A 14,910-nucleotide genomic window follows, 5' to 3' on the forward strand; every position below is an offset into this window, starting at 1 on the left:
CCCCATACCACAAAAAAATGTGGTTAAATATATTAGTCTGCATGAAAATTGTAACATTGACTATAAGTATCTATAGAAATACTATGGGAAATAAAATCACAAGACAGACAACGATTAAAATGGATTTTTAAAACACTTTTATTGCAACAGAGACCCCTTTCTCTCTTGAAAGAAATGTTTGTAACATACAATTAATGAGACAAATGAATACATGAAAAGGTTTGTGAGGATAGTCTTACTTCAAATCATTGGGTCATCGCTTCGGGTCAGGTCATCACGTTACCCGACCTTTTGTGAAAACATGCCCCTTTATTCACGAAATTTCGTGGGCAATGTTTGTGAAATAAACTCCTCTCATCTACAACTTGTTTGGTCTAATTTATCTGACACGTTGTGAAAACCCACAGCAAAATTAAGCTACAAAAGGTCGTGTTCTCAAGCGTTTTCGCGAAAGGTCGTGTAACGCGACCATCTGACCGGACATGATAACCCCCGATTCAAAATAAGCCGTGTGGATCATACATTCCCTGTTTATGGAATGAATCTTTGAGTTTGGTGATAATTGATTCAAAAACTTTCTATCACAAACATGCTTCATTCCTATTCTTCGCAGTTCTCAACCATAGGCCTCCCAATGTTTTGACATTTTAAGGTAAGAAGCAGTAATATATTTGAAACATCAAAATACTATTTAAAGTTTTTCATATAAATACTATTACTTTTTCTTTACAGAGCAAGCCTTGGGCAGAAATAAGCACAACTAAGCTTGGCAAAACAAGAACATAAATATAATATTTGGCAAAACAAGAACATAAATATAATATTTATCTTATATTAGGACACTTGTGAAGCGAGATCAAGAATATTCTTATCTTCAAGATACATACAAAATTGCACATCGATCAAACTATCAACGATCAACTATTGATCAAATAAGGAGTAAATTTTCTGTATGCTTGAAGGGTACCATCTTTAGCTTCATTTACAACACAGTTAGAACTAGGACCTCTATTCTTGAAAGCTACCCCATTTAAGGCCAGGTTCAAACCACACCTAGACAGATTTTGATGGTCCATTGATTTATGGTGTGCAACCATCAGTCTCTTCGTCCTCCGTTAATTGTCATAATTTTGTGACAAAAAAACACCACCAAACAAACAAACTTGTCATTGTGAAATTACTTTCTCAATAATCATTTTATGACCAAATTAATTTTACTTATCAGTTTTGTTTCATAATAACAGTAATTTATATGGAATCAAATGGTTGACACTTGGTATTCCATAAATAAGTGAACAAACCACAACTAAGTTATAAGCAAGGTTTAAATTCTAAAAGCCACTTCCAAGAATAGACAATAATTTAATTACTAGACAGAAAGGTAGCATGTCATGCAGTTGTAGTTAATTTCTTTATATATAAAAGGGGGGGCAGGCTTCACTCTGCACCATGCCATTTGCTGTATATAGGCCCTACTGTTCAATCAGTACTATACACCAGTAAACCAAGAATACTGCATGATCAACATAAAATCACTGCATTGCATTATTCATGTTTATTGCACATATTTGAGATAACCTGATACTTGATTGAAAACAATAAGATTTATGATTTATCTGGATAAGTGAGATCGTAATACCTGAGTGATGAGCAAAAAAAAACACAAAGAAATCTAGACAGTACTCTAATCAAATTACTCCAGCGTGTAAATGCGAGCAATTGAGCTTTTTATTAAGTATAATTTCCATCAAAATATCATGAATGTGATCAAATATTCTGATTCAATAAACCCATCAAGTAATTGATAAACAATGCTGACTCAAAATTTTATTCCATAACCAAAATACACAATAGCTTTTAAAGCCATATACATTAACAAACCCAAATTCATAGGTCTTATTCTATGAATTACATGCAGCATTATGTTAACACATAGTCATGATATAAATCTCTTTTGTTTTCCATTACTTTTGTAATTCCAATTTCCAATTCCAATGGAAATCATGTAAACAGTTTTCAGGAAGTTGTGAATACCAACAAATTAAAGGGAACACAATGTGAAATGAACTTGAAAACAACATCTTTCTTCACAATCAGAAGAAAAATTACCAAGTTTTCAAGTTACATCACCAATCAGATGAACCTCTTCAGTGATTTTTAAGGATCACAGTATATTTTGCTCTCACTGTGACACCAGCCATTACTGCGCTTTCATCTGACCTCAAGGGTGAGTTTTACGCCTTCTCTGTGTCTTGAGAATGGAACCCAATTCCACTCTCAAAATTATCTCGGATCCCACACAGAACCAATCTGCATAAGATCTTTGTCAAAGTAGGCTAAAATGGTTTTGTTCTGCTTGATGAACGAGTAGAGTGAAGGACTTTGGTTATCTCTTGGTCTTGGTCTTGGTCTTGGTATTCTTTGGTTTGCGCTGTCGACTGCCTCCTTGGCCTCGAAAGGTGATACACTGGAGACAAAATAAGAGAATAATGGCATAGAAAATCATTTCTCAGCCCTATAATTGATAAAATGCAATATTTCTAGTTGATATCTCAAGTATGGTTAAAATGTTTTTGTTCAGCTCTTACACTAAAAAATGTGGGAGCAAAAAGAAATTAACTGTTCAAATTACAAAGACTGAAAGACAAAAGACAGAAAGAGAGAGAAAGAGAGACAATCGTTCGTTCGTTTGTGTCTCCTTAGATCAAGATTAAATCTTGATCTTCGGAGTAGTTGCTACAACCGGCCGTGTCAGACACGTTGCAATACATAATGCTTATGGTGAGGTACATCATACAGAGTAACGTAACTTGAGATAGAGGAACATTAATATTTTTGAAGAATAAAAATCACAATGAAAATAATAAGTTTGAATCGAACTAGTGACCCATTTGATTTCAATAATATGCTTTTAGTTTAATTCAATAACATTAATATGGTAAGTCATACAGTTGTGAAAACTCTTTTTAGTGGCTAATGTCAAATATGAATAATCAATAATCCTTGATTTTATACTCTTCTGTTGTATATGAGGGACAGACACAATGTCAAGTATAGCACAAAGACCTGGTTATTTGTACTATAACACACTGTAAACACACATTTTTTATTTCATGATGGAGAAGTGTGTGTTTTGACACTTAACGAACATAAAGCCTTCTGTCTTGCCCTAAGATTTAACAAAAAATATTCATTAAATAGCACTAACTGCATGAATATTTATTCTTTATAATATTTTCCAACATAAGTCTTAGAAAATTTATGAAATATTGCTCATAAACTTCTTTAAATCAATGATCCAGATACATAACGTCTTGGTATACTTCTACAATCATCATTAGACTACTGAAAAAATAAGTACAAGTAATGTCCATTCATATGACATGACTTACTTGATGATCTAGAAACTCCACAAGCTTGACTTTAGAACACTGTACTTTTGCTTCTTTCAGTTCTTTGTAAAACTCTTCCAGATTCAACGCCTGAAAAAAATAATAACCTAATTTATTCATGGCAACCTTTTAATTGTGATAATGCTAAAATGTGGGACACATCATCAGGGCCCGAAATCTCTGTACCCGCATCCTTGAGGGTCAAACCAATGAGATAAGGTCAAGAGGAAGGCAAAGCAGGAGATGGACAGATGATATCAAACAGTGGACAGGGAGATCCCTTGCAGAATGCACAGAAGCAGAGAAACAGAGAGAGAGAGAGAGAGAGAGAGGTGGCAGTGGAGAGAATTAGTGAATGAATCCATGACCCTCGACCCTCAGTTGTGAGGATGGGAGAACAACGAATGCTATAATATATTTTTTTTTAAAGCCTACACCCAATTCCAATAAAATGTATGTTAATGTTAAAGACTACAAATAAATATCTGCCGCACAAACTTTAAATAAAAATGTATAATTGCTCAGTAAACACTACAAGAAATTGGGAAATAAAACTGGAAGAGGCACAAGACTAACAATAAAAACTTGCCTTATATTCTGCATAAAATGTAATCATGCTCTTAGGGTAGTACATCATTTTCAAAAGATTATATTCTCCTAATCTAGCATTCTTATGAGGGCATCATCATTTCATCTCTTCATGAACTAACAAATCAACTGAAAAGGAACAAAATGTTCTTGACATAGCAATGTTTGTGCTTACCTCATAGTGGAGGATCTTCTGATGTAGCTCCTTATTCCTCATGATATATCTCTTTACCTCGGTGGACATATCTTGTTCCTGATGTGTCACACAGAAAAAAAGTACATATTATATTAACTATAGGTCTGGGCCCCGTCTTACAAAGAGTTACGATTGAACCAAATAAATCGCAAGTCCTCCAATCAATCGCAAGTTTGCAGTCTCCTATCCTATTTCAATTGCAAATAAGTAGTGAGTGATATAAAACTCTTTGTAAGACGGGGCCTTGATCTACTTAAGAAATGACCAAAAAATGAAGACATGTCAATTATAATTACCCTCAGTGGTAGTGGTTGGCAGCTTTTTCCTAATTTTTACATCATATTATTCTTTCACAGGAGTTAAATCCCATTAAAATGGAGGTGGGCTCTGCTATCTTACCTCTGTCAAGATATTTATTGTAACAGTTTCATAATAATTGTGAAAAACAAGTGAAAATCTTAGAGTCCTGTTAGAGCACTGCGCAAAACTTTCTTATGCATGATAATGAATTTAAAATGTAATATATATATACCAGTATTGCATTCAATTAAAATCAGAAGAATTCACACCTGTTGTGTTTCCATGACATCGTCATCTTCATCTTCCATGTCCTCATAGTAAATGCTTTCTCCAAAGTCACTCTTATTACTGTAAACATGAATACATGAAACATGAATATTAAATTATTGAACAAACATTACTAATATATCTTGTAATAAATCATCTTGGTGTTATTCTCTGGTTAAAAAAAAAACAGATACAGAATAAATATTGCAAATCATGACAATTACATTTGGAGATAATGTGCTACCCTTAAGTATATGTATAACATCTATCCCTATTCTAACAATGTCATTCATCTATTCATCTATACAAGATATAGCATACCCGTAGACATATAATCTTTGCAAGGTAAAAAAACGACATAAATGCCGGTAACAAATCTGAAACTTATGCCCATTTTTCTCCTTGAAATATAGCAAATTATAATTTCCATATCAGTTGAACTTTGATATGATCAATTTTTGCATTCTTTTAGTTTAAAAAACAATCTTGTAAATCTGATTTCAATTCGACTAACTTGTCATCAGTGACAAATGACAGTTTTTTGTTATAAGCTAGTGAAATCCTTGGTTCTGTTTGGTTATCAGCAGATTTGTTACTGATTTTTGTCATTTGTCATTGAAAACAGGCTTTGTAAAACAGGTCCTAGGGCCCCATCTTATAAACAGTTGTTATCAATCTCAACTTATTTGCAATCAATATCAATCAGAACTATGTACGTAAGAGATAAGAGACTGCAAACTTGCGATTGATTGGAGGGCTGGAACTCTTTACGAGACAGACCAAGAATGCTTCTAAAAAGATAGGCAGTTGCTCACAAGAAAGACTCGACTCACCTATCAATACTTGAGCTATGACTACCTTGGCTAGACACTGGCTCATCCAAGCCTGTGCTATCCTCTGTTTCTACGCCCCTCCTGGCAGTATCCAGGATCCTCTCCTTCAAAGGTATCTCCGTCTTCACCCTCTTCGTCGGTGTCTCGTCCAGACATCCCTCTGCTTTCTTGCGTTTCCTTGGCTTAGTCTGCTTCTTCTGGATATTGGATTTCTTATTGTTCGTTTCCTTGAATTGTCTATCATCGGATGAAGACTCCTCCCTTGGCTTTGGCTGAGCTTTGCCTCTCTTTGTTGCTGGTTTCTGCTTTGTTGTGGCCTTTCCCTTTTTAGATCTTCCCTTGGATGGTTCCGGCTCTGCTTTGGTCATGGCGGTGGATGATGTGTCTTCATCGGATTCATCTCCTGGCATGACTGGGAGAAAGAAAGAAAGATGATTATACAGTCTAACCTGCTTTAGTGACCACCTGTCTACAACAAGCACATTGTTTGTTTCCCTTGAAAATGGTTTCTCATTGAAACATGTACTAAATGAACCTGTCTACAAAGACCAACTGTCTACCAAGACCCTTTTTTATGTTTCCCTTGGGCGGTCGCCGTAGACAAGTTTGACTGTATATACTAATAGTCATGTTTCTCATTTGAGAAGCATGGGTATAAGTATGCATGTACATGTATGCCTTGGTGTAAGCTGACTCTTTGTATGAGGGCACATACCTTAAAAAATCTCTAACAATCAAAAGAAAATCAGTTTCATGTTTCTATGAAGCATTAAAGTGTTCAAAGTCTCTGATAAGCAATGAATAAAAAATTTAAAAAACAAAACAAACAGGGTGTCAACATTTTGGGACAAATATGGCGTATCATAGGGAGAGAAATATTCACCTCTTCCCTGTAACATTGCACCTACACATATTTCATTTTTCATTTCATTTCATTTATTTTCCACATTAAAAACCAGAAGAATATACAAGGTAAGAAAATACATTTTATACATTTGACACATAGAGCAAATGAAAAACAGATACATAAGCTTGAGAATAGGCTTTTTAGACACATGCATGTATTTTTAGATTGAACCTACTTATAAAAATGGTAATAATAAGTGACTCTGAGGAATGCCCTTCCTAGATAGGTTATCATAAAGCTTCTTAATCTTGGCCATATGATAAAGAATATTCCTATAAAACAAAAAAACACCTCAATAATTCTTACCTTGATGTAAATAAGAATATATTTCAGACAGTAGTAGCTTGGCCTTCTTTTTACCTAGGGGCTTAACTCCATACCTCTTCAGCTCTTTCTGAATGTAAAAATAGTATAAAACATTATAAGTAATGTTGTGAAATCCATTAATAAATTCTTAAATGAATCACAATAATGTGATACAATGGTTTATTACTAAACTAATGTCATATTTAATATATCTCAACATTTGTTACCCTATTTGTTGATTCTGTATTATGTTTTATGAATTTATAATTCAACCGTTTAATCTGGCTTTCATACAATTCCCCAAGGAAGAAAAGTATTTTGTTTTCTGATGAGGCTACCTCGTCAAAATAAAACTCAATCAAATCAGATTAAATCAAACAACACCAATATTATGCATAGATCATTTCAAAAAGGGAACTCTTACTGTAAATCAATATCAAATTTTCTCTCTCTAAACATCAATCCTTTTTCCTGAAACTTTCAGGGATATATATTTCTCATGCTGCCAAATTTTCAAAACCTACAACTTGGAAGGAGACCTCACTCAAGCGGAAGCCATATTAAAGGGAAATGAAGCGTCCAACTCCACTGCATGGGAAAAATGGACGATAAATGATGATGACACTGAGAGAAAAAGTTTACTGCAATTCAACTACTTTCATAACCAGGTCAAACTGATACAACTGGCTTTAGAAAAGAAAACTATTAGTGATGCCTACCTTGAGTTCTGGAGTCATCATAGAGTCATAGTTGGGCATCGGGGTGATTGGAGCTGGAGGGTAATACTCGTCTCTTATCAGACGGGATATCGACGGTGTCTTCAGAACAGCACCTAATAATGTCAATCAGGATACAGCAATTTTTCTGTTACATGGACGGCTCACTCACACTGCATTACGCTGCAGCACCAATCTTTAACTTAATATTTTGTTCTTTTCAACCATAAAGTCTGATCAAATTGTGAATGAATTATAGGTAGTGTTCCATCGATTTAAAAACAATAATAACTACATTCATGTTGCACACATACCCGTCCCAGGGGATGCTCAAGGCACCTACAAAATAATACTAGTATCTTGGCTTTAGATATGCTGCCATAAGGAGCTAAGCGTATTCAATGAATATAATTACCTCCTTGTGATGATCATATCTGATAACAATACAGTATCAATAAAACAATGGGAGTGGTCATGAGACCATGTTGAATAATTTTGAATTTCCAACTGACCCTACCAATAACACTAATCTTATTTGTTTGGCCATTTATTTGTCAAAAACATACATAGAAATTGTAATTTTTTTTCAAAATGTATCAAACAAATATTTTTAAAGGCCCTATTTTCACTTTTACAGGTGCATCCCAATTTTGTTTTTAATCTGCAAGGTCTTCTTATTTGCTCTAAATACACTTTAGTACAACTTTGGTTTTAACATAACTAAGTATACCTGTGGAGACTGCGTTTGACTGTGAAGTTCTAGGGGTTGTTGTCAATGATTGAGAAAGTCTATGACCTTTTGGTCCATCTCCTGGTCCTCCTCCTAAAAGTGGTCTCTGAAAACATTTTTAACAGAAGTCAATATTTATTTCATGTTTCCATAATACCATACACAAAGTCCAGCACTTATCAGAGGATCTGGCACAAGTGGACATCTTTTTGTTTGTATATACAAGGTTACTTTTAATCTATTTTTGTGCCATATATAGACCACCTTATTAGTTTAAAAACAGTTTATAGGTTATTTCACTAATAATACAAATATGGGACACAATTATGAGGAATCAATATACCTGAATGTGTCATGAAAAATATATAGGGGTGCCCTAATTGCAATTAATAATCCTAAGACCATTATCCCATTACAACTGTGAAGAATTTAACTAATTTCCATTATTGCAATTGTACATGTAACTATGTCATTAGCTCACCTGATAATGTTTGACATGTGGGGTTCCGATATTGTTATATTCATCTTTCTGTTCAGGCTCTTTGTGACCAACTTGCATTGGAAAACCACTACCATCACGACTCCTATCTCTGAAGGCTGAAGAAGGGAGGTGAACATCATCCATGAGTCTGTCTTCCTTCTCCTCCTCCTCATGTGTTAAGTCAATTTCATTTTCTTCTTCAAAGTGTTCATTTTGATGACTCCCAGTCATAATGCCTTCACTTATTTCACCAATTCTGTGAGACCCTTCCCCATCTTTCACGGACTTCTCATTCTGGTGTGCAATTCCTGCATCACTATCATCATCCTCATCATTTGGATGATCCATCCCAACATGGAAGTCATTATAACCGCATCCCTCCTCCATGTCATAGGCAAATCTCTCTTCTGGCTCCTCATCCATGTCCTGCATGGCAGGGTATGGAGACTGCCTGGACGATACTGAAGGAGATGTTGATACAGCAGGAGAAGCACCTGGAACAGGAGAGGCTCCAGGAGCTGAAGATCTTTCCATGGAAGGAGACAGTGATATTCTATGCAATGGAACAGAAGAGGCTCCAGGAGGTGGAGACCTTTCAAAGGAAGGAGACGGTGATATTCTATGCAATACGGGTGGAGAAGTGGAAGGAGATAAGTCATGCATCAGCTCAGGTGATGCTTCACAATGAAACGAGTCTCTAGATCTGCAGGAGGGAAGATCCTGGTCCATCTTTAGACTGGACCATCTTCTGTTAGTGTCTTTGGAGCTTGCACTGGATTCAAAGGAAGGGCTAGACAAGCTGCTGCCATTCCCACGTTGCGGGGTTTCTCTTTTAACCCTCATTTTCTTCTTGCGCTTGGAAGAGGATGGATGCTTGCTCCCTTTTCTTGAAGAAGTTGAAGATGATGGAGAGAGTTGGTATGGATCATCCTCCTCCTCCTCCTCAAGGCTCTCTGCTTTGATCTTCGGGGATGCTTTCAAACTCCTGCTGTGATCCAATCCTAAATGATTATTTCTGCTGACTGGACCTCTTTTACTCTCTACCATTTTCTCCAACCTTGGAATCTGAGATGCCTTGGAAAATTTGGGCGATGGTGGTGGTGATGGAGATAGAATATCTTCAGAGAGACTCCAATCTAAGGACCCTTGTCTTTTTTTGAATCCTCGATCATCATGGTTTTCTGTTGATGACTGCGATGCAAGCCTTTTCTGCCTTGATTCGCCATCTTTATCAAGCTTATTACACTTTAAGGTCATGGAGAGTTTCTTAAGAACTACTGAAGAGTTACGATGGATCTTATCTATGATTTCTCCAGACTCTGATTCCTTTATCCTAACCACTTGTATCTCATTCCCATCATGAGATGCTACTTGCTCTGGTGGTGAGCGATTATCATCAGAATCAGTCTGTGGAGAGTATTGCTGTATCAACAGTTTCTTTTTCCTTGAAGAACTTAATCTCCCTTGATCAATGTCATCAAAGCCACGATCTTGGACCTTACCGTTCAACCCTGTACTATTTTCTACCTGTAAACTTGTTTCCCGTACACTTTGCAGACTCTTCTCCAAAGTTCTGTTCTGCCCATCACTCTCAGATTCTGCAGAATCCATCCGAAGGAATAGTACTTCGTCATCAGGACTCTCTGAGTGCTCTACACCAGCATCCAAAAAGCGCTTATGCAAAACTTTGACCCCATCACCACATTCTAAACCCATACTGCCACCCTTAGATATGTTTGAAGTCTCTGGGGATGCCTTCCTTTTCTTCTGACGGTCCGTCACGGATATTGCACTGACATTACTCTCACACACTAGTGTCTGATTTAAGAAAGAATGATGACTTTCCTCAAACGACATATGATGATGTTCATCAGTAATTGTTTCATTTGTTGATGAGGAACTAACACTGACCCTCCTTCTGCTATGATATGTTTCCTTTGGAGTTTCATCAACGATGTCTTCAGTACACTCATTTAAGTTCTCTCCAATCATATCTTTCCTTTCATCAGTAGTCCTCTTTGCTAAGGGGGTCACGCATTGGGCATTTACTTCACCTTGTACTACCACTTCATCATCTATTGCCATGCTCCAATCCTCATTATCACCATCACTATTGCTGTTGTCACGGGAACAGTAACTACTGGTATTACCCCGTCTACACCCTTGTGTCAACATCATCTTGTGAAGCTCCTCCTCCTCCTTCTCCTCCTCATCCATCATCCTTTCACCATCATTCTCGATATTCTTCGGGCTGCTGACACTAGAGTGGACAAATTCCCTAAAGGGGGAATCATCCTCCAACTCCTCATCTTCCAACATTATCGTCCTGAATCGTTGGGATGACTCATAAATCTCTTTGATCTCATCATCGTCGAGGGCATCATTCACGTCATCATCCGACGTTCTACCAGCATCTCTATTTTTCTCCTCCTTGTCATCTTCTTCATCTTCCCACAGACTGTCGATGAGTTGGTTGAGGTCTTTATCCACAATGTCCAGCTCACTTTCTTTCCGTGTTATCTTAGAGTCAGTGTCATCCTGAAGATATGGCTTGCAGTGTGAGGCTAAATCGGCCATTTCAAATCTATTTGGCAAACATAGAGATGTAAAAGTAAAGTGTAACATTATCTTGCAATAATTGCTTGTATCTATTTCTGACTAATAACATCAAACAGTGGATGTGAGTGCCATTTGAGCAGGTAACTAGAACAGCTGAAGGCAGAAAGTTATGTAGAACCTGTGTCTCAAGGTCCGTTTCATTGTCACCCCAACGGCCTTCAAGCTATGGAACATAGATAGATAGATAGAAAGATTTCCGTAGCTTTACTTTATGCTCAGAAATGTCTCTAGATAGCTTAATTGTCTATTTTTTTCAAAAAATGTATGTACAAACATATTCTCAACCCATATTTTCTTTATGGTTTTGATAACCCCAAATCAATGACCTTTCCCAGAATTAGCAACTTACAAGCTCATGTATTATGCACCAAAATGAAGCTCTTGTACCCTAAAACATAATTTTACTAAGAGGGAAATTCACTTACCTTTCAGCGAATTTGTGGGTTTCGACTGCTGTATCATTGGTAATATTGACAGTGGCTGAATAAATATAACTCAGAACGTTCTCCATTGCTTCATAGCCCATATCACTCACAACAATGGATGGAAGGCCGGTGCTTTTTCTCCCAAATGGTTTAGCCAGAAGCTGTTGGAAAATGAAAACGACATAAACATTACTGGATAATGAAAGGAAATATCTGACTTATCAAACTTTTCAATCACCTCCTTCGTCTTACTTATATTTGTCATCATCATCATCTTCTTTATAATCATCATCATCGTCATCATCATTACCACCTCCACCACAACCACCCCACCACCACCACCACCATCATCCCTATCCTCATTAAAGCCCCTCTAAAGTGTTGGGAGCCCCAAAAGTTGATGAAGAATTTCACTTAAATTGTATCATAATGTGAGAGAGAATGTCATTTAAGGATTTTCAAAACAAATGTGTTTGAAGTCGAATATTGATGAAATAATACAAAATTTAGGTTTTCTGCGTACAACAAACAAGGGAAACGCTCTCGGCGGTCTCGCCTGCATAACGCAATTCAATGTGATAAACCAGAACGTCAATGACGTAGCGCTCATCCGCATCTCACAACAACAAATATCGTAAATTTTATGTGGTACACTTTTGAACTGGTCAAAAAATAGAAATTTGATGCCCTGGAAGGGACATAATTTCATTTCATTTGCATAAAGTACCATAAATAATCAATGGAGCAAAATCTCACAATTCTGTGTAGAAGTTTATTGCTCCAAATTTAGCTCTACCAGATAAGGCAAAATTGGTCAAGAAATGAGGGAAAAGAAGCAATTTTTGTTATTTTTGGAATAAATTTGCATAAATTACCATAATTAATTAATGGAGAACAATTTCAAAATTCTGTGTAGAAGTTTAGTGTACCAAAGTTAGCTCTACCATATAAAGCAAACCAAATCAAAATCGGTCGAGAAATGAAGGAGAAGAAGCCTTTTTTGTGATTTCGAATAAATTAGCATAAATTAGCATAGATAATGAATTTCACGATTCTGTGTAGAAATTTTAAATCCCCTCCTAGCCCTATCATATGAAACAATCAGAATCAAAATCGGTTGAAAAATAACTAAGAAGAAGCATTTTGAAAATCTTAATGTTGATGCCACAACAAAGTCTAAGTTTGTTGACCTTAAATGGCATTTGACCTTAACTTAGAGACCTGAAATTCTACTCACATGATTGGGGAGACTTGATAACCCTATAGTCCAAGTTTCATTGACTAAGAACTTATACTTTCAAAATTATATCAAAAATTCAAAAACTTAACCTTAGGTTAAGTTTTCGATGATGATGCTACAACATAGTCCAAGTCTGTTGACCTGAAATGACCTTTGACCTTGACTTTGTGATCTGAAATTCTACTCACATGATTGGGGATACTTGATTACCATATAGTCAAAGTTTCATTGACTAAGAACTTATACTTTAAAAATTATACCAAAAATTCAAAAACTTAACCTTAGGTTAAGTTTTTGATGTTGACGCCGTCGCCGTCGCCGTCGCCGTCGCCGCCGCCGTCACCGGAAAAGCGGCGCCTATGTCTCGCTTTTTGCTACGCAGGCGAGACAAAAACCCACAATTTGTATTCTTTTATCAATATTTGCCTTCAAACACATTTTTTGTTTGTTTTGTTTTTTGCAGAAGTATGACATTTAAATGACATCTTCTTTTACATTATGATACAATTTAAGTGAAATTTTACCATCAAATTGTTGGCGAATTTAGGCCCCCAACACTTTAGAGGGTTTTAAATGCATCTGGCAACCTTCCACAGCAAAACTTGAATTTCCAATGCCAAAATTAAGGATATAGTGTATTGACATCATTTTATACAGATGTGATCAGAAAACTTGAGGAATATAGGGTTCATAACATTAGTTTGAAGGCAGAATCATCAGAATAATTTCTCCGTAATAACATTGGTTGGCAGCTATGTCAATATCAATATCCAATAATGAATCAACATCGTAATAATTTTATATTACCCTTGAGATTAATTACAATGACCTAAATGAGAATAAACCAAATGAAAACCAAACTTTCTTTGTGTCACAGTATCATTTCCAAAGCAATTCCCCAACCTAATGGGCATACTTACCGTTGCTAAGGCGGGGCATCTCAGTTGGATCATGAAGCTATGCACATGAAGTTTACTGCCATCATCTATCTGTATGACAGCATCACTCATAGTGGGTGAGTTCACTAAACTAGACAGATCTTCTAAGAGGGTCAACTGGTCATCACTCAGCCGATTCTCTGGGCTGTCCACCTGAAAAAAAACATCATCAAAAGTTAGTATGAATAGTTTTGCTATTCACACCATCTACATCATGATTTCAAGGAAAAAAATATGTCTGTAAAAAAGCTAGGTTGAATTGAATTTGGACAGAAAACATTACCGTCATTGCTCATATCAAAATGATTGCATTAAGTGATAGGAGATGCTTTGTTGGTGTTAAAACCTGCTGCTGCTGCCACTACCACTGCCACTATCACTATCACAACTACCACTACCACTTATATTATTCTAATATCACTACCATTTCTACTACATTGTTTACAAATTTCTACTTCTAATTCTACTCTAACATGAGGACATTACCCCCAGATACAAAATTCATACCCTGTGAGCTGTCTCCTGTGGAATAAACCCACATTTATCTGATGACATAGATGTTGAGTCTAGCAGTCCTTCCTCCGCTAGCTCAGCCAGGCATTGCACCGTCATACCCAAGGACTGCGTCGTACTGAAGCTCTCTTCTACACTCCCTATGTTTGATAGTACTACAGCCTGGTAAATTCACAAGCAAAAAAAAACTTTATGAGGGGTGATTTGAATATTGCACATTAAGACCTATGTCATACCACACAATAGCATCAAAATAAAATAGATTATATACCTCACTTAAGAAATCCAGCCATCTGATTGGTCGAAATTGCATTCATAAACTTTAACTATTTCTGTAAAATTCCCAGTAACCATGGTTAAAACAGTTCTAAAATCCCAGTAACCATGGTTACCGGGAAAATAGTTCAGTCTCCATGGTTACCCCATAGGTTTACATGTTAAAAAATGGTTTGATCAAAG

The 14,910-nt window shown here is 36.3% G+C and overlaps 1 protein-coding gene across 1 annotated transcript; it reads right to left on the reverse strand.

Annotated features, from left to right (window-relative positions):
* Nucleotides 1–1,824: 1,824 nt before the first annotated feature.
* On the reverse strand, nucleotides 1,825–14,609 carry LOC105437990. The gene is made up of 12 exons (XM_030980401.1): nucleotides 14,446–14,609; nucleotides 13,921–14,091; nucleotides 11,761–11,921; nucleotides 8,717–11,300; nucleotides 8,236–8,341; nucleotides 7,509–7,621; nucleotides 6,790–6,877; nucleotides 5,577–5,988; nucleotides 4,746–4,824; nucleotides 4,156–4,233; nucleotides 3,393–3,482; nucleotides 1,825–2,467 (listed from the first exon to the last, which is right to left on the reverse strand). The coding sequence occupies exons 1-12, from the start codon at nucleotides 14,548–14,550 to the stop codon at nucleotides 2,387–2,389; spliced, it is 4,068 nt and encodes a 1,355-aa protein (XP_030836261.1). The 5' UTR covers nucleotides 14,551–14,609; the 3' UTR covers nucleotides 1,825–2,386.
* Nucleotides 14,610–14,910: the final 301 nt, after the last annotated feature.

The sequence above is a fragment of the Strongylocentrotus purpuratus genome, unplaced genomic scaffold (assembly GCF_000002235.5).
Source record: "Strongylocentrotus purpuratus isolate Spur 01 unplaced genomic scaffold, Spur_5.0 spur5_scaffold_11, whole genome shotgun sequence".
Classification (NCBI taxonomy): Eukaryota; Metazoa; Echinodermata; class Echinoidea; order Camarodonta; family Strongylocentrotidae; genus Strongylocentrotus; species Strongylocentrotus purpuratus.